A 21,995-nucleotide genomic window follows, 5' to 3' on the forward strand; every position below is an offset into this window, starting at 1 on the left:
CTCATCCCACTGGCTCTGGGAGAGGGGCTGGAGGAGGTGGCCGCCGTGCACCGCCCCCGGCTGCTGTGCCCACCTGTGCCGCAGGCAGAGCTGCTGGGAAAGCTGTGCTTCTCCTCCTGCAGGGGACAGCTCCTTCCCTTTCTAAACCTGCCCTCGTTTGGCATGAGGGTTAAATACGCTTTGCTGCTCTGTAGAACTGCAGTAACTCGGTAACAGCTATGAGAGACACAAAAGCAGCTGCAAAAACCACTGGATTAGCCTTTTTCTTTCCACCATCTATTTAAAACTGGTGACCGGCTATGCCAAAAGTAATCCTCTGCTTCCCTAACCACATCCCTTATTGACATGAGTTAAGGGAAATATGCCTTTGTTTACAAAGTCAATTTCAGAGGTCATAATCCTATGTAAGTCTATACAGGATGAGAAACACTGGAGTTCATGCTGCATTATGTATAATAAAATAATTGTTTTGTAGAAATAAAACCACTCCCTGCAATCTGATCTTTCCTGGAAGCCAGATTTATGTCAATACAAGTACACTTAGCAGTGAGTATGTCCCAGGCACTTTTAGAAAAGGTAAAACGAACACATGAAGCAGTGAAAGTTTTCAGGAATGCAAAATATAACTATTGGGTGACTGTTGGGCTGTTGTCTTTTAAACTCCTTAAAACTTCAATTAGCGTTTCCCACTTCATCAAGCAATAGACCTATCCGTTACCATAAATAAACACAAATTGATGAAGATACAGACCATCAATTCAGTCTGTTTATATTGTTGTGATGTCCTTGTCTTTATTCCCTTGCGTTAAATTCACACTCTTCTGAAATAAGTGGGTCTTTCTTTTCTTTCCTTTTCAGCTGACCCCCTGGTTGGAAGCATTGCCACTCAGTATATGACTAACAGAGCAGAGCATGACAGAATGGCCAGACAATGGACCAAAAGATACGCTACATAAATTGGATTTCTGTCAAACTTACATTATTTGTCTGTGATGGAAAGAGCTGCTTATGATTTTGAAGGGGGGGGGAGGGAGGGAGGGTGCTGGTAAAGAGTAGGGTATTTCTATAACAGATTTTATTCAGTCTTTTATTTCCTAAGATTTTGTTGTTGTAACTTAAGGTATCTTGCTACAGTAGACAGCTAGAATTGGGAATAGCATATTTTAAGACTGTAATTAGTTCAGCAATATTAGCTCACATATAGTACCGAGAAGAATGTAAACTTAGGTTTCTTTGGTTTTCAGTTTGCTCGCAATATGTAAAAGATAAAACAGCTTAATTTTGTACAGGTACATATGTTGGCGTTTATGTAAAAGTCCTTTCAAGACTCTACACACTGTTTTTTTTGCTTTTTGTTTTGTTTTTGGTTTGGGAGGGGTTATTTTGTTCTGAGTTGGGTTTGTTCATTTTGTTTTGTTTTGCTTTTTTTTTTTTTTTTGTAAAAAAGATGTTGGGATTGTTTTCCCCTATAGAGGGCGCATTGGTATTTAACAAATCCTTTTTAAAGACTGTCATCTCATGTTCTGTGATACGGAGAGGGGGATATATGGCCTCATATATGAAATGAGAAGTAGCTAATGTATTATTTTATAAGCCAATCTATCTTTGTGAGAAGAATAAAGGTTTTAATCAGGACTAATGGCAACTTGTAGTGAAATACCTTAAGCTGTCTAATTGTAAGGCGTGGGATAGGAGTCACTCAGTGGATTGGTTGTATGTTGTGGGCTACTTAAGTCTGCATTTGTTACTGTGCTAATAAAAAGATGTTTAAAAAAAAAAAAGAAAAAAAAAGAAGAAGAGACTTCTGCTTAGTGTTAGTGCCTTGCTTTATCACTCTGCCAGAACTGTGTCTCCCAGTGCTCTTCAGGGATTGCATTCCGTATAAAGACAAGTGAGCTCTGCAGGTGAGTGCGCCATCTGCTTCTGTTTTGGGAAGACACTTCTAGACGAGCATACAGTGAATGACAACACAGTCACTGTGTAGGTGTTACACAGGCTCCTATAGCCCCTCGTTAGTCTTCTGCTCAAGTTTTCATGGCATTGTCTTCTCAGGAGTGTTGCACTATATGGAAATACAATAGGAAGAGCATAAGTAATGGGCAGAAGGAGAGAGGAAGAAGAGAATATTCTCCTGGTTGTCTGATGGAGTCATCAATTTCCACGTCAAAGAGGAGAAAGAGTAGCATCCTGGGAAGCCAGACGAAGACACCATAAAGGAGGCTTAGCCTGTATATCCTTTAACTAGCTCGAAAGATTATCTCCCAGAGATATGGTGTGCACATTGAAGAGTGTGGCAACAGGGTAGTTAGGTATCAATGTGGCATTTTTGACCACTCCCTTAAGGTGAAGGCCGGAAGCACAGATTCATTTTCACATGGCAAGTGCATCACGTTGCGACATTCTTCTGAGTGCGATGTGTTCGTCTGTTCTCACGGGTTTATTTTTGTACTTTACAACGTAAATTTGTTTTATATGCTTCATATCTATTTCAAGATCAAATCCAATTTGGTCCCAAGGAGTCTAAGTACAGGAACCTCTCCTGTGTTGGGTAGTTGTGGGTACTGGTCTGATGTTAGCCTCATCTGCTAAACTGTCTTCTTTCAACACAACTTGTGTCCTGGTGTGGGGCTTCCCACACTGTTCAGCTCAGCCTGGAAAAATCACTGCTGTACAGGCACATCACACCAGGAGCGTCTCTGGTAAGGGACCCTTACATTCATTCATTCCTCCCCTTCACTCTGTGAGGATGTACACGACCTCTGTCGGTTTTTGTCTGTTCCTTGCTTTGTGCTACCAGTACATGCCAAATCAATTCTTGCAGTTGACAGTGGGGGGGAAGCTAATTTAGGGTGGACAGAAGTGTAACAAACGGAGAAAGGAGGTTCAATTTGCCTGCCTGCCTTCCTTCTTTCTTTTTAATTGTTTATCCCCTCGTGAAGGGACTGTCTAGCATTGTAGTACATCAATGATCCTTGTGACCTGGGGCAGACTTTGAATCACTGAAACAACAAAGGGCAAAATACATTTCCTGCCCTGGCACTATTACTTTATACCCTGTATGGATGTACTTTACTTATTAACCCAAGGTAAAACTGCACTACGGTGAGTTTCACTTTGACTCAGTACCAGCCATCGAGTGCAGATTGTTTGCAGAGGAGAAACTGCCATTTCTATTGCTGGCCAATAAAATACTGTGCTATTTAGAAAAGGCAGTTGAGTGCTTAGAAAGCATCAGGGTAAGCCTATTAAATAAAACAATGGGTGGTGGTTGTTTATGCAGATGCCCAAAATGATCTGGAAATGGGTTTAACTAAATCAAAGATAACACGTTAGACTTTACGTAACCTGTTTGGAAACATAATGTTAGTCACTTAAAAGATCCCTTTTCCTCTGCTATTCTTAAAGCGTTGCCGAGTCCTGAGTGTCCAGGGGGTGAGTGAGCAAGTTGTGTGACCCAGCCCCTGCAGACCACAGGTGACGTCTGTTCCAGCACACCTGGCCAGGAACCGGTCGTCTCCATTCCTTCCATCGCCACCATTTAAGCTAATTCCAACTGGTTTCACTTGTTGGCCCACGCTCCCTTGGCTCAGGGGTCAGCCTCGGTGACAGTATGTGCTTAGCAGAGGTGTTCTGTATTTTGACTGATACATAGCTGAATCAAGTCCTTCCCTGGTGAGTGGTTCTGCAAAGCTGAAGAGGAGGAAGGTAACCGATTCCTCGATGAAAAGCTGCAGCAAATAGGTGAACCGCTGCTGCTCCGAAGCCGCCCTGCTTCCCAAGCACATGGGCAGATTCTGTGCATGCAGTCTTCTGGGTGGGGAGGACCACGAGTACACGTGTACTGTAGGAAATGAGTGAGGAGGGAGTGTTGTTCTGCAGCATCACTGGGGACGATGACTATTACTGGCCAGGCTGGGGGAGGTCGTGCTGGAGTGCTTACTCAGCTGCAGTGTTGCAACGGAGGCAATTGTATGTTTCTAGCAGGGCATTACAGGGGCTTGCTCATTCCTAATTGCTCTCTTATCTGACTTGGTGGCCACGGCAATCCAAACTGTATTGAGCAAAGCACATAAACAGTTTCGTCTAGCTTCATTATGAAGGTAGGAATACTTGCTTAATTTTCAGTGGATTGTGCTGTTGCTCTGGCATTAGTAATGCTGACAGAGTTTATTTGCCAGGATTCGGGAAGAGCAGTGCTATAAGCACACAGCCTAATTGTGATCATTATGCACACTATTTAGCAGTTATGATATGACAGTGCAAATATTGCTCGTGGTTTTGCTGATTCACAATGAAATTCTCAATATTTGTTCAAAGCAACATTAATCTCATGGTAAATTGAGGAACAGAGTACTTCAGTTTGCTCTCTTTCCCCGCTCCTGCCTTTAAATACAAAGAAAAGCTGCTGTCAGTGTATTAAGGTTGTTAGAGGCCAAAAGCTGGCCCCTCACTTTGGGAACAGCCACTCATTATACCTTTATAGTCAGTTTTATTTGGTTTGCTAACAGGCTGACCTGGAACAGGTTTATCAATGTGGAGTGTCAAATCCAGCGCATAAAGCTGTGCTCCTGCTGCTGTACGATGTACAGCACGTTAAGACCGAGGCCATCTGTACAGGGATCTCTGTGCATTTGCTGTGAGGTTGATCCCACCAGGCAACAACCTGCACTCCCCAGCCCCTCTCACCAAGCAGTGCAGCACTCTGTCCTGGCTGTACTTCAGCCTGCAGGCTTGTTCAGGCTGTGGGTTGCTGTGGCTTCGCTCTCTAGCTGGGCAGGAGTATTTCACAAAGCACTGAGCAGAGCCCGGTGAGGTACCTCCTGCTTACCAAGTTGTTCCATACCATTCTAAGTAAAATTAGCACCTATGTCAGTGTGACTGATTTGCACTGGACACGTTGGAACAAAACTTTATACTGCTATGTTGTCCATCAGGTCACAGTTAAATTAATGAGTGCTGTGAGAGCTTTTCTGGTTTGTACAAATAAATTCCCGAGCTGAAGGCACTACTTGCCAGACTTTGCTGACAAGCTTCATATTAGGGTAGATCTGGCCTAGGATCTCCCAGGAGACAGTGTCCCTCTTTTCTTACTTTCAGACACTAACAGAGCTCTGGCATCTAAATCTGTTCGTATTTACTCCTCCTGCCCCAACCCTATTCCTGCAACAACACCCTGACCTGAGCCCCCTGCAGTATCCAAAACCCTGTGGCCAAGGGGCTCCCTGCTTAAGGTCAAAGGACTGCTGCTGTTTCAAACATATCCTCTTGCCACGTTTACAGCTTCACTACAGGTAGCTGTGTGTGTGAATAATTGCCATAGATCCAAAGGGTTGTTTCCCTTTGTGGCTGTACCCAGGGACAGTCTAAGCCCCTGCAGAAGAGGTGAGCCCTGCCTCTTTCCCACCCTCTTCTCCCCTGCTCAGCCTTGTTGCAAGATAGCTCCCGTCATTAAGTGCTGTTTAAGGCTTTACCAGCAGTGACTTTTTCCAGCCAAGTCCTTGAGAAGGAAGAATACCTCTTAGCCGTAAGCCTGCTGATTTATTGCTGAATGAGATTATTGCTTTAAGTGAAACCGCGTGAAGCAAAAGGCATAGAAAGGATTTAGGCTGCACCTGGCTACAGCAGACAGCATTAAAGGGAGCTTAGTTATCACAGTTATTCCCTTTGCTCTTCCTTCCAGGCAAGGGAAACGTTGATTTGTTCTGGGACTGGGAGAGTTTGCTGGCTAGGAAGGTGAATGGCTCAAGCAGTGTTTTCCGATCTGTCACGGTCACTTCCCACAGTCTCACTTTTTCAGCCCTTGCCCATTGCTGCGCTGCTTCTGTTTCCACTTGTCTTTGCTCCAGGAGGTCCATTTTGTTTCCCAAGACGATGACTGTTACCTACAAATAAAACCAACGGGTGAGCTTTGTGTAAAGAACATCCACCATTCACGGTGCCTTTAAACAAACAGCAGACATGCAGCAACACAGTTCAGGCCTGCTCTTTAACTTAGCGCTGGCACAAGGCAAGCTGCATATGATTTGGAAAAGTAGGGTCAGGGGTTCAAACTTGCCTTGTCTACCTGTGGCCTGGGAGCTGCTTTAATCATAAGATATGCAAGATTTAGCCCACGGGCTGCTTAAAGGGAAGCCATACCTAAAAGAGCAGAAGTTAAACAGTCCTATTCTCTATTTACTTTGCAATTGAGCTGCCCTAGAGAAATAACACAAGTGTGGCATCTGCATCAGTCAGAGCTGTGGGTGCTTGAGAAATGACAACAGTACATGGCAGCAGGGAAGGCGTGGATACAAGGGTTTTGCCCAGCCTGTTTGTGTCCCAGCCCCAGGCAGCAGGTATAGACAGCCCTGGGGCTGCTGCTGCCTCTCCTCCAGCCAGCACTGAATGTGGTCCCTTAGAGCTACCATTCCTGCTTGGTTTAACTTAACCACTTTCTAAAAATGTTTTAACAGCATCAGTCAGTGGGGGAAATCATGCCTGTATTTATAGTGCAAGGTCCTTACTTGAACTCTGGTCTCATCTCTGCACTCCAAGGTGGTTTGGCAAACCAGAAGTAATGAAGTCCTCTCCCCAGGACTGGGCTTCTGGCCATGGCCACACCCGCTGGCCCTTTCCTGCTCATCAGTCTGACTCTGGGATGTCTCCCGTTTCTCTCCAGCTAGAGATGTTTGTCCTGTTCTTGTGAGCTCTGAGGCTCCCTTTCCTTCCTACAGCAGCCCATGCTGTTTGAGTTGGCGTTCTCCCCTTTGTAAGAAGCTATCATTTTCCAGTACTTTTACCGACTGAATTTTGCCTATGGTCAAACTCTGCCAGTGTGAGAGAACACAATCTCCATTCAGTACAAAAATTGGCCACACTTTAAGGAGCATGCTGAGGAGAGGCAGGAGGCTGCCACCTGTGCTTTCCGTCCCCGGCTGCATGGCACGGGGCTGTGCTGCTTGGTGGGGCAAAGGCTTGTCAGCTCAGAGGCACCACAGATGGAGATGCATCCTGAATCTGGTTATGGCTGCGGAGACTTCAGGGCTGCTGGTGCTTTCTTAAGAACTCTTGCTCTCACCTTCGGAGAGTATTTCGTATGCAATAGAAATCAGAAGAATAAAACTGACCTATCGAGCCTGCTGTGGGCACCACTATTTTTCAATTGTGTCACCATCAAGAAACACAGCGCCTGGGAAAAGGTCCTGCTTGTCACCTCCCCTGGTCCTGCTGGGTGGCTGTGGCCAACTGCCATACTCCTGACATCCGTACCCTGACAGTGTGCAGCTCACGTCAGCCCCACCAGCCAACATACCTCTCTGCCTCCATTTTTGACTGCCATCAAGCTTTGAGCCTGCCTTCCTGCAGTACTTGTGCGATTACTGCCCAAGTTACTCTTTGGAAAGTCTCTCCCTACCATTACCCAATTAATTCTTCATGCACTTTTTTCTTTTTCTAAACAGCATAAAATAGACATTTGGAGAGCTGTAGGCTAAAGACATTTAGCAGGGAAAGCTACTGGAGAACACAAAGATACTGTAAGAAAAGCCATTAATGCTAATGCCACATGCAAGTTATATTTGTTTAGCTAAGCTGGAACACTGTCAGCTGAAAACACTAGCTGCTTTCTAAGGGAAAATAGAGCAGTCATTTCACACAATTGAATTGATTCAATATGGTTGTTAAGATACATTAAAGCCGCTTTGCCAATTGACTAATGTCTGGGAGACCCACTGTCAATTACACTCGTTTGTAAGCCATCAAGTATGTGAATACAAAACAAACAAAAATAATGTCCTTCGTTACATTATCCTGTGCACTTGACTTCCCGTGTACAATACCTAAGGAAAAGAAAAAGAACTGCACTGCTGTAGACCATATGGTTTATTACTCATAAGTGTCCAAACCGATGCATTCAGCTAACTGGATTTTAGCTGCAGGAGAGGAAGTAAGAAAAAACCCAACACTTGACTTGTTTGAGCAGCACAGCATGTGAATGAGGCTTCCCCAGCATGAGAAAGCTCCCCTTGGCTGGATTGCCCAAGGCTGTGGGTACATTTGTTTTCCTTTCTACGCAAGTTTTACAGAGTCCAACCTTAACGCTTTGTAACATTACTTCCTATCACTGATATGCCGACAAGGCAAGCTGCTGTGGCACCACGCATTTACCTCCTTTTTGTCTCTGAAGATATCAATCTCTTTTTTGAGCTGTTCAACTCTCTGGAAGGCTTCGAGGCTGGTGATGGCATACACGAGAATGAAGCCATCGGCAACAGAGAAGTAGTGCTTTGGCAGCTCTACGCCCTCCTGCAGACCACTGGTGTCATACAGCCGCAGCTGCTCCTTCACACCTCGGTCCGTCTCCACCGATGCCAAGTACACATCTTCCATTGTGGCACCCTCTTCTAAACCTGTTTTAAAACAAGCAGGAAGGGTCAGCTGGCGTAAGAACAGCACCGCCATAATAAATGCTTGTGGTGCAGCAGAACTTTACCCTGCAATAGCTTTCAGCTCATATTTTTCCAGGGTGATTTGACCTGCATTCGACCTCCATTGTCATGCAAGGGTTGTATCCATAGATCACCACGCCAGCTATTTACAGTAGTGACACTATGTAAATACAACCATCTAATATACGAGCCTGTAAAATTAATCTATACGACATGTAAGCACAGGACGTGATAAGATATATGGCTCTTCCCCCAGGTTTCCCAAACTCCAGCCACCCAGACTACCAGCTCTGTGCCAAACACACTGCAAATGGGCCTGCCCAAACATACCCTTAGGGAAGAACAGCCAAGGAACACCAGAGAGGCAAGTACTGACATCTTGGGCCTGCTCCTCAGCTTTGTGCTGGGCTGGATTGTACTGCAGAAGCAGGAGCCAAAGGAGCAGTTCTGGAAAGGAATGTGCCTCGGTGGTACAACTAACCAACAAGTGAAACTAAGCCCGACAGGGAAGAGGATGTTTGTATGCAAACAAAGTTGCGTGCTATATTTACCCAAACACACAGTGAGCTTTTTCCACCCCTTAGGGATTTAACATGACTCAGATTTGCTAATAGGAGCGAGCTCATTTACTGCAGGGTAAGAGCATGCACGAGGTATCCAGCTCCCATATATATCACCTGCTCCATGGTAACTATCTGCATACTGGCTCTCCTTCCTTCCCCTCCCCATGGTAAATGGGAGGTAATATGAGGTACCTTACTCTGAATTAATTAAAACTTTACTTTCCAAGCCAGACCCTGAAAACACATGGATCTCCTTAGCTTCGTGGTCGCCCTGGATGCAGGTCCATATGGCTGCAGGTCCCAACAAACGGCATAATGCAGCTGGGTTACTTTCAGGGTTAGGTTGAAGAACTCACATAAACCCTCTGCGTGTTTTTGCCTCCACTGCATTCCTATACACAGGGACTGTTCGCTGGTGCAGGGCTACAGTAATGAGCACCGCATTGTTCCCTTTGTCTGCCAAAAGGGGACCATATTAGTGCATTGTTTAAGAAAACACGAGGGATTATCCGGCCTGTGAAAATAAGGATTTTGCTATATTCAGTGACAGTATTCAAAATACTCTGCATTGACAAACAAGCTAAAGAATTCCACCCACGCGCATCGTTTCCCATGATATATGCAGCATTCCTGAGCAGGAAAGTGGCACAAGCTGTTCTCTTTGCCCCTCTTTGTGCAGCCTGCGTAGATCAAAACTCTTATTAGGTTTGCAACCAATTAATTTATTTTGCCTCCAAATATAGCCATGCTAGCATGCAAGAGCACAACTAAGAGCAGAACAAAACAAAGGTTAATAAAAACAGGAAGGGTGCACACACTCTGTGCAGCTGGAGAATGTGTTACAAGGGCATTTTTAAAGATGAAAGTAGGTCTTCTGGATATAGCACTATTTTTTTCTTGCTCTGCTTCATCTCATTGTACAGACAGGTCAAGGAAGAATCTAGCATAGTAAATACTGCTTTGGCAAGAAGGAATGAACCATAAGTACCTGCATTTTCTTTTTAGAAAGCCATGAATAACGTTGGGCAGGTTTTTATCACCTAAATGCTGCGCTGTAATTCAGCAGTCTTTAATATATCCACATTCTCCTGTGACAGTCTCTTCCTAATGGCATTAAAAGTAGCAGTGGAAATTACGTCTTTTAACATCCTCCTTGAAAATGAAGAGGAAAAATTAAGACCTGCGAGGCGAGTCAGCAGAACAGAGCAACAAATTTTGATGTTCAATGGCAGAGCGGGGGATGGGACGGAAGGACCTGGAATTCGTGCATCAGGATCAGTTTCCAGAGGTGAAATTTCACCTGCACACGCAGGGGGAGGAAGCACTGCAAGTAGGTTACTCAACAGACACAGCTTTCAGTCGTACCCGTGTCACTTTGTTCTAGGCTTTACTTCTAAAGCCCAGACTGTGCGTTAGCCAAATCCTGCTGACACTGCTATCTGCACTTCTGGTTAGCACATCCCATCCCAACACTTTCCTGACCTCCATTCAGACGTGTGCTGGGCAAGCTGTTGTACTCGCAGCACAACCGATGAGGGAAGCCTGGTGCCTGGCACCATCTCCCCCGCCACGCTGCCAGCTTCACGGGCATCCCCCGCTGTCCTGCCTGCCCCTCTGCCAGGGGTGAAGGCAGCTCCACCAGGACCTGCTGCCCACAGGCTGCCACAGCACGGGTGGCTTTCCTTTCTCTCCTGCCACCGTTTTTCCTAAACTTACCCAAACAGATTTGTAAGTATCCACTGTTGCGATGCAGATGAATGGGCAAATGGAGCCAGCTTTCAGGTTTGGAAGCCATGGGGGAAAAGGGGAACTAGCATTACAGCCATCAAGGTCATGGTTTCTTTGGAAGCTAGACTGAAGATGAAGAAATACACGAGTCAGAGAAGAGCTGGACAGGTCTTTGGAGCTGGACCGACAGGAGCTGACATGTCTGGATTTAGCTGCTAGTTACGTACTGGTCCCACCAACCAGAGCCATGGCCGTGACCTTCTGTTACATAAGCTCATCTCCATTTTCATGTACTTCTAAAAGCCAAAGCTGACTCCAGCTCTATTTATTTAAGAAACAAAGGTCTATGAATGTTTCACTTGGTTTATGAGCCCCCACAGCTTTGAGCTGTCAAAGTCTTTCAGCCAAAACCCCAGGTCCCCCAAGTTGAGGCCTGACAAGGCTAATTCTCTCTGATTGTGGGATCTAACCAGTAACATACAGTTTTCATCCCCAGCTAGCTAAACGACTTGAAGCAGCTGGTCATGAGCAACCCGGCCATACAGCTATTTGTGCAATCAGGAGGCAGAGAGAAGGAAAACAGTGTTTTCTATTGGAAGAGTTCTCATTTCCTCCCCTTTAGCTGAACAGCTGCACCACAGGTTGAGGTACCAGAGGCATTCCCAAGGCAGAATACTGCTTTCTAAGCCCTCACTGGTGAAGGAAAAACACCTTCTTTCTTTGCAGATACTCTGCGTGCCAGAGCTGTGCCGGTAACTTCCCTCGGGGCATACAGTGCCAGGTACCACTGATGTTAGGTGGGACCAGCTTCCTTTGCCAACCAAGGACTCACCTCATCCTTTTCCTGATATCCAACCTGCCCCTCCCCTGACACAGCTCCATGCCGTTCCCTCGGCCCCGTCGCTGTCACACAGAGTAGAGCTCAGCGCTGCCCTCCGCTCCCTGTGAGGAGCCGCAGCCGCCATGAGGCCTCCCCTCAGCTCCTCTGCTCTGGGCTGAACAAACCCAGGGAGCTCAGGCACCCCTCACACACCTTGTCTTCCAGGCCCTTCCCCATCTCTGCAGCCCTCCTCTGGACACTCGCTAACAGTTTAATGTCCTTCGCAGGAGTGCTAGCTGCTGACCATGTAGGGACTTCATCCATGACAAGCCAGGGAGCAAGCCAAAAGAGCAAACTTTCCTAGGAAAAACCCCGCAGTGCTGCTGGGCCTGCAGCGCCATTCTCAACGCAGAGCCAGGAGCACGGGCTCAAAGCCAGGGCTCACTATAGCAGTGTGAAACCTCGGAGGACACTAATCACTTCCTGCAGCAGCTGTGCCACCACTCCTTTGTGAAGGCAAGCCAGCAGCAGGCTCGCTAGCACCGACAGGCTTGTGGCTCGCTATTAGCCCTGGAAAGCGATGCCAGAGCCACGGGGACAGAAAGCAAAGCTCCTGGGAGAGGAGGGGAAGGTCTGTGCCGCTCAGCGCTAAGCCAGGCAGAGCATCAGGGAGTGACCGGGGACATGCACGCGGCCTTCCCCCGTTATGTCAGTGAGCATCCTGCTGTTACGCAATGCCACCGCAGCCACGCTCAGGAGCAGCCAGAAATAGCTCCTGGGGCTCAGCATGGGGAGCAGCGGAGGGAGGCAGGGATAGCGCAGCACTGAGGGTCACCTGGCAGGGCAGGTGAGGGGCGGGCCAAGGGAAAACTCACAGCCTGCAGGCATTGCAGCCCTGTGCTGAGAGCTACAGGGAGCCGTGCAGGATGCTGGTAGGATGCTGGAAGCAGGTGTTGCTGCAACATTAGGGGAAATCCTCCTTTGAAACAAGGGTATTAGCATACAGCTCAGTGTCGTGCTTTGCAAGCAAATTCCTCCCATCCGCGCATTTTAGAGGCACGGTGCCTGCCAAGCAGCCAGCTAGAAATCCTAATATTTATACAACAGCTCACCCCAGCATTGAATTTACCAGCCTAGAGAGCAGACGCTGGACACCTTCTGTCAAAGCCCTGAGATCCCCGCCTGCAGGCACCATTTGCTGCCCTTCATCTGATACGTGGGGGGTTGGTTCCATGCTCCCCCTGTGCAGCCTTTGGAGCCCAAAGAGGGACCTAAAGCAGAGCTGCCTTCCTTTCCACTACTTTGATTAACAATGAGCCAAAACCAAGCCAAGTAAAGTTCTAAGAAAGCGTAACAGAAGTCTAAGCAGTCTCTCTACTAATAATATCATATCTATTTACCTTTCAGGCACCAAAAGCATCTGAGGCACTGGTGCAGGCTGCCCTGAGAAGCTGTGGATGCCCCATCCCTGGAGAAGCCCAAGGCCAGGTTGGATGGGGCCCTGGGCAGCCTGAGCTGGTGGGTGACAGCCCTGCAGCATGGGGTTGGAACTGCGTGGGCTATAAGGTGCCTTCCAGCCTGAGCCATTCTGTGGTTCTATGATTCTGATCTTTTAGGGAACAACATATTTCTTGTTTGCATACTCCTCATGTAAATGGGCAGCGAGCACAGCATCTGCTTTTGTGTTCGTTTCTTTATAAGCACTCCTGTAGCTTGGAACTGGGAACACCACAGAAGGGTTCTTCCAAACCACTTCTAGAAGGCGACAGGGGCCTACGAGTCCCAGAGAAGGCCCTGAGATATGCCCAGGCCACGCTCTTGTCCTCCCTCAGCTCAGTGAGTGTCTCAGGGTCACCACCTTTGGGTCCACACACAACGTTCTGCCCAAGGAAACAATCCACACACACACAACACACAAAAAGAAAGGTAAAACCGCCTCACCAACAGTGTGCTTTCCATAGAGAAGCTGCTCCAAAATGGCAGTTTTCCCCACAGACGCCATTCCGCAGACCACCACCTTGTAGCCCTTCCCCATCGTCCCCAGGCCAGCGGGTGGCGAGCGCCGTCCGAACGCAGCCGTGTGACGGGGCCGGCAGTGGCGGGGACACGTGTGGGACACGCACACGGCGCTTCTGGCCTGCACAGACAGAACTGGGAGGCACTGCACTCAGAGGCACGGGGCAGCCAGCGCTGAGGCTTCGGGGTCTGCGTGAGGCTGTGAGTGGGGCCGAGCCCAGCGGGCAGCCTGCAGAAGCCAGCGGGCTCTTGCCAGGCCAATGACACCAGTGTGGCACTGGGAACCGGTGGAAACGTTTCTGGGAGCAATCCCGGTGCCACCGGCTCTGCAGGCCACACATTTAGGGTCGGAAGGGGGTGGCTGTGGCCAGGGAAGGCCTGGCTCTCGCTCTGCTCCTCAGTGAGCCCCGAGTCCACCCAGGAACACTGCCACCCCGGGATGGGGACAGCAGAGCCCCCAGCACCAGGCCCCAGCGCTGCTGTGCTGCAGGGCCGGTGCAGACAGGCACAGAGGATGGCTGCCGGCGGCTCGGGACGGGGACTGAGGCGCCGACAAGATTTGCCCTTAGGATGTTTTATTTCATTTTAGGATTTGTCGTTTTTATTTTTAGGAACCCTCACGCCTTCTTTGTAGGATTTGTTTTTAAGCGCTTTCGTACGGCCCAAACCGGCGGGTTTGGGGCTCTCACGGGGGTGCTCCATGCGCTGCCCGTGCCCCGACGCCCCGACCCCCCGCCCCAAGCCGTGCCCGCCGCGCGCCCCCGGCCCCGCGCGCCCCCCGCCCCCGCGCGAGCGCACACCTGGGCTCAGCGTCCCACGCCGCCCCATTGAGCCGCCCCGGGACACGCCCCCTGCCGCTCATTGGCTGGCGCGGGGCCGCGGCGGGGCGGGGACGGCGGGCGGCCGAGGCGTGCGGCTGAGTCCCCCAGAGGACTACATTACCCGTGAGGCGCCGGGGCCGCCGCCGGAAGTGCGGTGCCGCCGCAAGGGGGTGTGGGAGGCGGGCTTCTTCCTTTCCGGCGTCGGGCGCCATCGGGTCCGGGTACGTCTGTGCTCGGCTTGCTCTCCATCCGCTCCCATCCTCGTTCCTCGCCGTCTGTCTGCCCGCCTCGCTGCCGGCCCTGCGCGGTGCGGCCCCGGCGGAGCGGGATACGGCCGCTTCGGCGGGCGGGCGAGCGGCAGGGCCCGACGGGATGGTGCGGGGCCTGTGGGCCGCGCCTCGCCGTACTGCTTGATCGCGGGCTGCGGGCCGGAGGCAGCCGGGCGGGAGGCTGTGCGTGGGGCGGGAGGGGGCTGCGAGGGCGGGCCGGCCGCGTGCCTTCGTTAGGCGCCTGGTGTGCAGCTTTGCGACGGGTCGTGGCGTGATGCAACACCGAAATGGGATGGCGGGAGGTCGGTTGCGGTTGGGCTAATTCACAGGGAAGAGCGTAGGGTGCTTTTCGCACGAGGAACCTTTTGTTTGTTTGTTTTTAATTGTGATTTGAGTGGTGGTTTGATGGTGCTGACTTACATCTGCCAGCTGCTGGAATCCGAGCGCTCCGGGTGTGTGAGAGCTAAGCAGGTCCTGGAGGTTCTTAAACCATCTTAATAGTAAAGGTTAGGCCTCTCACAGTCACATTCCTCTTCAAAGAGCAGCATTTAAAATGGGTCAGGTGCTAACTCTCCATTCTGATAATGTGTGCAATTCACGGGGCAGTAGCTTCTCAGCTGGAGAGTTCAACACTAAAGAACAACTTATACATTCTTTACAAACGTTAAGAAAATGAAATAGGACATTTTTCACTCAGAGGGTGGTGAGTCCCTGGCACAGCTGCCCAAAGAGGCTGTGGATGCCCCATCCCTGGAGGTGTTTGAGGCCAGGTTATATAGAGCTCTGCAGCCTGACCTGGTGGGTGGCAGCCCTGCCCATGGCAGTGGGGTTGGAAGCAGATGGGCGTTAGGGTGTCTTCCAGCCCCAAGCATTCTATGAAATGGATGACAGTTCCTGACAGTGGTAACTGCTGTGTGTCTCATTGCAGGCTGCTAAACATGAGCCATATTACCATGTGCACTAATGATTCAAAAAAGCATAAAGGTGCGTCATGTACCTGTGGTGCTGCGTGTATGGTTGAGTGCGGTATCTTTCTATTGGAAGCTGTGCAGTTCTGGAGCCGGATTTGCTGCCCTTTTTTCACTCATCTCTTGTCTCAGCAGGTAACCAAACATGGGTGCCTACAAGTACATCCAGGAGCTATGGAGGAAAAAGCAGTCAGATGTGATGCGTTTCCTCCTTCGTGTCCGCTGCTGGCAGTACCGCCAGCTGTCCGCTTTGCATCGCGCTCCCCGGCCAACCAGGCCAGACAAAGCTCGCAGGCTGGGATATAAGGCCAAGCAAGGTAACGAGACAAGGAGACGAAGAGTGCCCCGTGATGGAGTGACCGTGGTTTTGGCATCTTGCTTCTTTCTGTAAATGGTAGTAGAATGACAAAATGAGAAGCTTGGATGTCCTGGAAAAGCCTGAAGTGTCCTGAATGAAATAAACTTACAAATACATTCACTTAGTAGCAGTGCCCACAGCCCAAAGCTGTATTTCATGTAATTTGAGTTAATATCCCCTGTGACCAATTGGGCAGATGAAGATCGTGTGGATTCAGGCTGTAATTCTCCTTGTGCTGCCTTATTACAGCAACATTGCCCAGTGTTTTTAGTAGGGTAGGTTTGGAGCAGGGGGGCTTCTTCCTCAGGCCAGGCCGTCACAAGTGACTTGATACCTGTCTGTGCTTGGGTGGATAAAGCTACTTAATTTCTATGGTCATTAAGAAACAGTTACTGATCAGAGGAACAAACTAACTGAGGGAAAGTGGACATCCTAACTTGAGCAAATCCTTGAAGCAAGTCGCCGTGTTTGTTCTCTGTTATAATGTGAAAGTAAAGAGTATAAGCTTCTGTTCCTATTTGTGAGGTTTGCTTCATTTCCTCGTGTTTCAGTAGAGTTTATGGGTAACTTGTGCTTCAGTGCTTTTGAGTGGTGCTTTTACTGTGTGGCCCTTCAGTTTTGGGGTGATTTCTATTGCCTTCTGGGGGTGGGGGCTCGGGGTGGATTTTTTCTCTGTGTTGTGGCATTGGTGTTCTTTATTTATATGGAAATGCATAATGGAAAGGTGCTCTGAACTCTGGTTTGGAACTCAAAAAGTCCTGACCACGGTACGTCGCTCTATTCCATCATAATGGAAGTAACCCATTTCTTCTGGCCATTTCTTCTAGGTTATGTTATCTACCGTGTCCGTGTTCGCCGTGGTGGTCGTAAGCGCCCTGTCCCAAAAGGTGCAACCTATGGGAAGCCTGTGCATCACGGTGTCAACCAGCTGAAGTTTGCCCGCAGTCTGCAGTCTGTAGCAGAGGTGACTGTTTTGGTTATTGCTCAGAAAGTTGGGGTTACAGAGGTCACACCTAGTCTGTAAAAGTGGAAAATGCTTAGTGACCAAACCAGTAACTGTTCTGTAATGTATTAGGTAAAAGATCTTGAATATCGATGGCAGGAGAGCACCAGAATGTCCTGAAAAGCTGTACTGAGACATATGAGAGAAACCTATTCACACATTGCACGTAGGGGATGTGGAAAGAACCGTGAAGGTGGTTTGTTGAAGTTTCTGGGGTATGCCTCTTTCAGAGGCGTGCTGCAATACTTGTAATGAAAGACACACGGCTGACAAAGGCCTGAAAAACAAAGGGCTGGGTGTGAGAAATTGAAATTCAGATATGCTAAACTGTGTGACTGCAGTCACCGCTAAATCCTGCCTTTATGTTCCCTACCATGATGTATGTGTTACCAGCTTTAGACAATGGTCCTCTCACAAAACACAAGTAAATTCCTGTCTTAAAGACTGTAGCACCTGTTTGTATAGTAGGAGTACTGTGCAGTGTATTTAGCTGTATCATACCACCTGAAAACAGCATGCCACAGGTGTGTTGAAGTTAAAAGTATCTCTGGTAGCTCATAAGCTTGAAGATGGGTAGTTTCAATTATTAAACCACGTTGATAGCTGCTAAAATACTGAAAATGGAGACTTTCCATCCAGGAGGACTTTGTTCAATTTCATAATGTCGCAGTTGTACTTCTCAGGTATGGGGAAAAAACAAAGTGCAAGGCTTAGAGCAGTACTGATCAGCACTGCCCGAAAGAGGCATTGTAAAGGCAATGAGCACTCTCCATTCCTGTACATCTTTAAGCAGATGGCTTTTCCCAGAAGCAAAAAGCATTCGTATTTCAGCGAGGTTCTGGAAGTTGCATACAGGGTGGTTACGGTTCTGTTTCTTTTTATTCTTTTAACAAAAGTAATGAGTTTAAATTATAAAGCTTTGTTCTGAGTATTCATGGTGTGCTCTTTGTATATGCAATGCCCAAATGTCTGATGTCTGCTTGGTTGTGGTGACAGCTCATGGGAAGAGGTTGTTGGCCCTCTGATTTTAGTCCAAAATGTTGTGAATCTGGCTTGTGTTCTCCTAGAAGGCTTCTGTTCTTCAGATAGAAGTGTTCTAGAAATGCCAAAGTTTGATTGTCACTGTCATCCCCACATAGAAGCTAGTTGAGGGTGACTGGTCTTTTAATGCTACAGATGTGTTACTGCCACATGCTAGAGAAAGAGAGGGGCTTGAAGAAAATACATGAAATATGCAAGAGGGTGTAAGCTGGTGGTTGGTGGACATCTGTAGTGATAGGTTTGAGATAGAGGTTGGATGCATCTGTACTGATGATGATAATGTCCCAGGGTGAAAAGGGGAGGTCTTGACAGGAGAGGCAGATGGAGTTCTGTAACTCAACTTATCTTCTGCTTTGCTTCCTAAACAAGGACTGTTTCTTTCTAACCACAGCCGAGGATAGGAATAGCATCCTGAAGGCTTGTTACATCAGCTGTTCCTCTTTTTTCCTATCAATATGGGCTTCTGTCCTCCAGGCCTTTTTCCTCAATAACTTTGGGCATTCAGGTTGATTGGTCTTTCACGATTTTCAGAAGTGTTCCACAGCCCCAAGTGTGGCTCCTGATCTTAAGTTTTAGCTCTGCGTTTGCTTACGGGGCTCTTCTGCATGTGGAACAGTTCTTTACTTTGTCAACCAAATGCATTCCTCATGACACTCTTTAAAAGCTGTCACACGTAAGAATTCCAGCAGCCTTTTTTGAGTACAGCATTTCTTTAAACATGACTTTTTCAGGTGTTTTTGTTGCCGGAGACTGTGTGGTTCTTTTCAGGAGAGCGTTTTGCTCAGAGCAAATGAAAAATTCTAGAAAAAAAATTAGGTTTGGGTTATTCGTATCCTTCTGCATGAAGAGTGCCTCTGCTTCCATGGTTTTATAGCATTTTGCACTTATTGTTTTCCTCTAGGAGCGTGCTGGCCGTCACTGTGGGGCTCTGAGAGTCTTGAACTCCTACTGGGTGGGTGAAGATTCCACTTACAAGTTTTTCGAGGTGATCCTCATCGATCCCTTCCACAAGGCCATCCGGCGCAACCCGGACACCCAGTGGATCACCAAGCCCGTTCACAAGCACAGAGAGATGCGTGGGCTGACGTCAGCCGGGAGGAAGAGCCGTGGTCTTGGCAAGGGCCACAAATTCCATCATACCATTGGTGGCTCACGCCGTGCTGCCTGGAGAAGGCGTAATACCCTGCAGCTGCACCGCTACCGCTAATTCTTGTAAACACAGCAGTCTAATAAAGCTGATGTGGGCTGTTGAATTGAACCAGTGCTTCTGCTCCTTCTTGCTTTATGTGGGGAAGTGTGGAATTCTTCCGAAATCCGCTTGCTTTTATATATTGAAAGGTTTTTTGAAAATGTAATTTGGTATTTGTGAGGATTCTGGACCTCAAACCTAGAATGTGATGGGTTTTGCTTTTGATAAGGCTGAAAAGATAGATGCAGTGTGAGTTGAACTCCTGATGTCTTGGTCCACATCCCTGTTCTGGTGGCTTGAGTGTACTTCTTCACTGTCCCTTGATGGGTGTCGCTGTGTCCTGTGTTAAAACTGAAGGCCCGCTTTGATCGTGTGCAATGAGATGTAAACTGGAATTACTGGTTTATTTTTTATAGGTGATTAAATACTAATGACAGTTAGATTTTACTAGTTCTGTTTTGGGTTGTTTGATTTTTTTGTTTGTTTGTTTCTTTTTTTTGTCTTCAGCATGAAAACAGATCTTGAGCCTGTTTATCTGCAGACAGAGGCTAAACCAACAGAGCACTGAGTGAAAAGGAGCAGCTCACTCTCTTCATTGAGGCGTGCAGTATTTTACTATTTACTGTAACAAAGGTATTAGTTCATTTGTGTGGTATTCCAGGTCACTCATTTTGTACTGCAGAGTGTCTTAGGTCTGACTTTTGATATAAAAACAATATTTTTCTGCAGGAGCTGCATTTAGATTGCCTCTGCATGGGTAGGTGATAGAAACAATTGCATTTGGATGACATTCAAAGTATATATTTTAGGTTGCCGATATGTAGTGATGGGAGACAGGGTTGATAGAAGACCAGAGTAGCTTATATTTTGCCAGGGTTTCAAACTGGGTTGTGTGGAAAAGAATTAAAAACAATAATTTCAACTGAGAAATAAAAGTACTTACTCATTTGCTCTTTGATTTAGTTCTTAACAGGAGGACTGTAATCTGAAGAAGAGATTCCTTGGCAGCATGTCCTTCAATCCAGGAAGAACTTGAGAGCAATCCTTTTATCCTGTTTTCTTTGGCTCAGGCAAACAAAACATTGTTATGCTAAAAAGTGCTATCTGCTCCTTGAAAGACACAAGTTTGTTATTATTACTAATTTTGTTTTTTACCTTTCCTGTGATGAAGGAACTAATCAGCAAATTCAGTGAATGAGGTCTCCCCTGAGCGTAGTGAGAGTGAACTACAGAGAGAGGACTCGTGCTTCCCTGTTTCTTAAGGTATAAGGGCTGAAGTGGTACAAGGCCAACATCTTATTGTTTAAGGTAACAGCTTTGGATTCAGTGACACTCATCTAGTGCTCGTTAAGCTGTTCAATGGCCCTTGCTATGGATGGGGAAGATGGTGCCAGATGACAGAGCTGCTGGCACTAATGCTTATCGTTTGCCAGAGTTCAAAATTGCTAGCGTGTGCGAGGGGCGTTGTCTTCAGTTAAACTTGCCTTTTCCCTTACAGTCTTGTAGCTTCTCAAACTTCAAACTAGAGGGGAAAGTACTGTCCCCTTCAGAGAGTTCATTGAAGTCTGCTGGTAAAGATGTATGTGAAAGGGTATAACGTGTACCAGCCAGGCTAAGTAATTTGAAACAGATGGTGGTATTTTCAGCAGGAGGTCAGGGGACGTACGGCTCAAGCCTCCAGGAACTCGGGCTGCCTTAGCATCTTCTCACACTGGAAGTTTCTTAGCTCTGTTTAACTTAGTGTTTGGGGTTGGAAGGAGGGGGAACTGCAGCACAGCACTTGTGTGAAGAGGAAAGGCAAATGATTGACATCATTAGAAGATGTTTTGCCTTTTCAAGATAGAAAGGAAAATCTTGTTTGGAGGGGTTGGCAGCTTCGGAATCCTGGCTTAGAGAGGTTACGTGATTTCTGCCTTTATTAACTGCTGATTTTTTTTTGAACCTGCTATGTAAGCTCAACAGAGTGCAAATCTGTTCCTCCTGAGTTTCAGCTGAGGCTTAGCAGTTGTCCTAGCGAGAGGCAGCCTCTTGAGTTCAGCCCTCCTTAAACTTGAGGAGTTTGCTTGGAACACTTAGCTGTAGCTCAGTGGGGGTGGTAAGGGAAGAGGAAGCTTCAGGAATTTCACTTAAGCACCAAGGAGTCCTATAACTGATTTCCAAACCATCTCTGTGCTTGCTGGACTGCTTATTTCTTGCTCTGAACAAGCATGTTTTAGATGTAATTAAAAGAGCTGTCTCCTTCCTAGGCAGGACAAAATGAGTATCACAGCTAAACTGCATAGAAACAGGGCTGCATGCCAACAGCCTATTTCAGCGTGATCTCAGGTGCTGATGAAAATGGCCAACTGTAAGCCTTTACCAGACAGTGGATCTCGCATTTGTGTAACCACGTGGATTAATTAGCATTTGGTAGGTGGTGAGGATCTGACCCTTTTTTTCAGCTGCTGTTCAAAATTAATTCTGTCATCCTAGGGGGCAGGATGCATTGAAACAGATTGCATAATTTAGCGTGTTCTCTAAGCAAGCAAGTAGTAAACTCCTTTCCATGTGGCTCATAGAGGTGTGCTCATCACTTGGCGACGCCAGCTAAGTTGAAAAGGGCAGATTGTACTGATCAACAGTGAGTGTAATTGTTTCCATACATTGTCTGCAGCTCTGGGAGTTTTTCAGTTGGACAGCTGTGTGTGGCAGAAGGCCTGGCTGGCTCTGCCATGTCTCAAGGCACGGACTGCTGGGTGCTGCCTGCATTAGGCACAGGTGCTGGCAGAGGGGCACTCAGCTCCCTGCAGCAGC

General features: G+C 47.7%; 3 protein-coding genes across 16 annotated transcripts in view; 2 read left to right on the forward strand and 1 right to left on the reverse strand.

Annotated features, from left to right (window-relative positions):
• UBE2E1 (ubiquitin conjugating enzyme E2 E1) overlaps positions 1 to 1,635 on the forward strand; it is a 45,139-nt gene extending 43,504 nt beyond the window's left edge. For all 7 annotated transcript variants that reach the window (XM_040696252.2, XM_040696253.2, XM_046938192.1 and 4 more), the window contains exon 6: positions 859 to 1,635. In XM_040696252.2, the coding sequence (XP_040552186.1) occupies positions 859 to 956 (98 nt within the window). In that variant the 3' untranslated portion in view covers positions 957 to 1,635. The remainder of the gene's footprint in view (positions 1 to 858) is intronic.
• NKIRAS1 (NFKB inhibitor interacting Ras like 1) lies at positions 1,407 to 14,738 on the reverse strand. Of its 5 annotated transcripts, none has more exons than XM_004939403.5 (4): positions 14,354 to 14,404; positions 13,479 to 13,674; positions 8,146 to 8,387; positions 1,407 to 5,882 (listed from the first exon to the last, which is right to left on the reverse strand). In XM_004939403.5, the coding sequence occupies exons 2-4, from the start codon at positions 13,570 to 13,572 to the stop codon at positions 5,643 to 5,645; spliced, it is 576 nt and encodes a 191-aa protein (XP_004939460.1). In that variant the 5' UTR covers positions 13,573 to 13,674; positions 14,354 to 14,404; the 3' UTR covers positions 1,407 to 5,642. The 5 variants fall into 5 exon arrangements, with proteins under 5 accessions (XP_004939460.1, XP_046794149.1, XP_040552190.1 ...); XM_046938193.1 differs by having other exon boundaries at positions 13,479 to 13,688; XM_040696256.2 differs by lacking the exons at positions 13,479 to 13,674; positions 14,354 to 14,404 and adding an exon at positions 14,496 to 14,738.
• RPL15 (ribosomal protein L15) lies at positions 14,566 to 19,649 on the forward strand. Of its 4 annotated transcripts, none has more exons than XM_015281571.4 (4): positions 14,566 to 14,681; positions 15,747 to 15,928; positions 16,797 to 16,933; positions 18,915 to 19,271. In XM_015281571.4, exons 2-4 carry the CDS (start codon positions 15,757 to 15,759, stop codon positions 19,218 to 19,220), a joined length of 615 nt encoding a protein of 204 aa, XP_015137057.1. In that variant the 5' UTR covers positions 14,566 to 14,681; positions 15,747 to 15,756; the 3' UTR covers positions 19,221 to 19,271.
• The last annotated feature ends 2,346 nt before the right edge of the window (positions 19,650 to 21,995 follow it).

The sequence above is a fragment of the Gallus gallus genome, chromosome 2 (genome assembly GCF_016699485.2).
Source record: "Gallus gallus isolate bGalGal1 chromosome 2, bGalGal1.mat.broiler.GRCg7b, whole genome shotgun sequence".
In the NCBI taxonomy this organism is placed as follows: Eukaryota; Metazoa; Chordata; class Aves; order Galliformes; family Phasianidae; genus Gallus; species Gallus gallus.

Bases quoted from the DNA above. Each gene is read 5' to 3' on its own strand.
- NKIRAS1 (XM_046938193.1), bottom strand. From the start codon at position 14,381: ATGGGGCGGCGTGGGACGCTGAGCCCAG. The intron at 8,388-13,478 runs GTGAGGCGGTTT...GTTTTAAAACAG, and splicing joins CTATGGAAAGCACACTGTTG to GTTTAGAAGAGGGTGCCACA. The intron at 5,883-8,145 runs GTAAATGCGTGG...TTTTATTTGTAG, and splicing joins TCTTCAGAGACAAAAAGGAG to GTAACAGTCATCGTCTTGGG.
- RPL15 (XM_015281571.4), top strand. From the start codon at position 15,757: ATGGGTGCCTACAAGTACATCCAGGAGCTATGGAGGAAAAAGCAGTCA. The intron at 15,929-16,796 runs GTAACGAGACAA...CATTTCTTCTAG, and splicing joins GGGATATAAGGCCAAGCAAG to GTTATGTTATCTACCGTGTC. The intron at 16,934-18,914 runs GTGACTGTTTTG...GTTTTCCTCTAG, and splicing joins GTCTGCAGTCTGTAGCAGAG to GAGCGTGCTGGCCGTCACTG.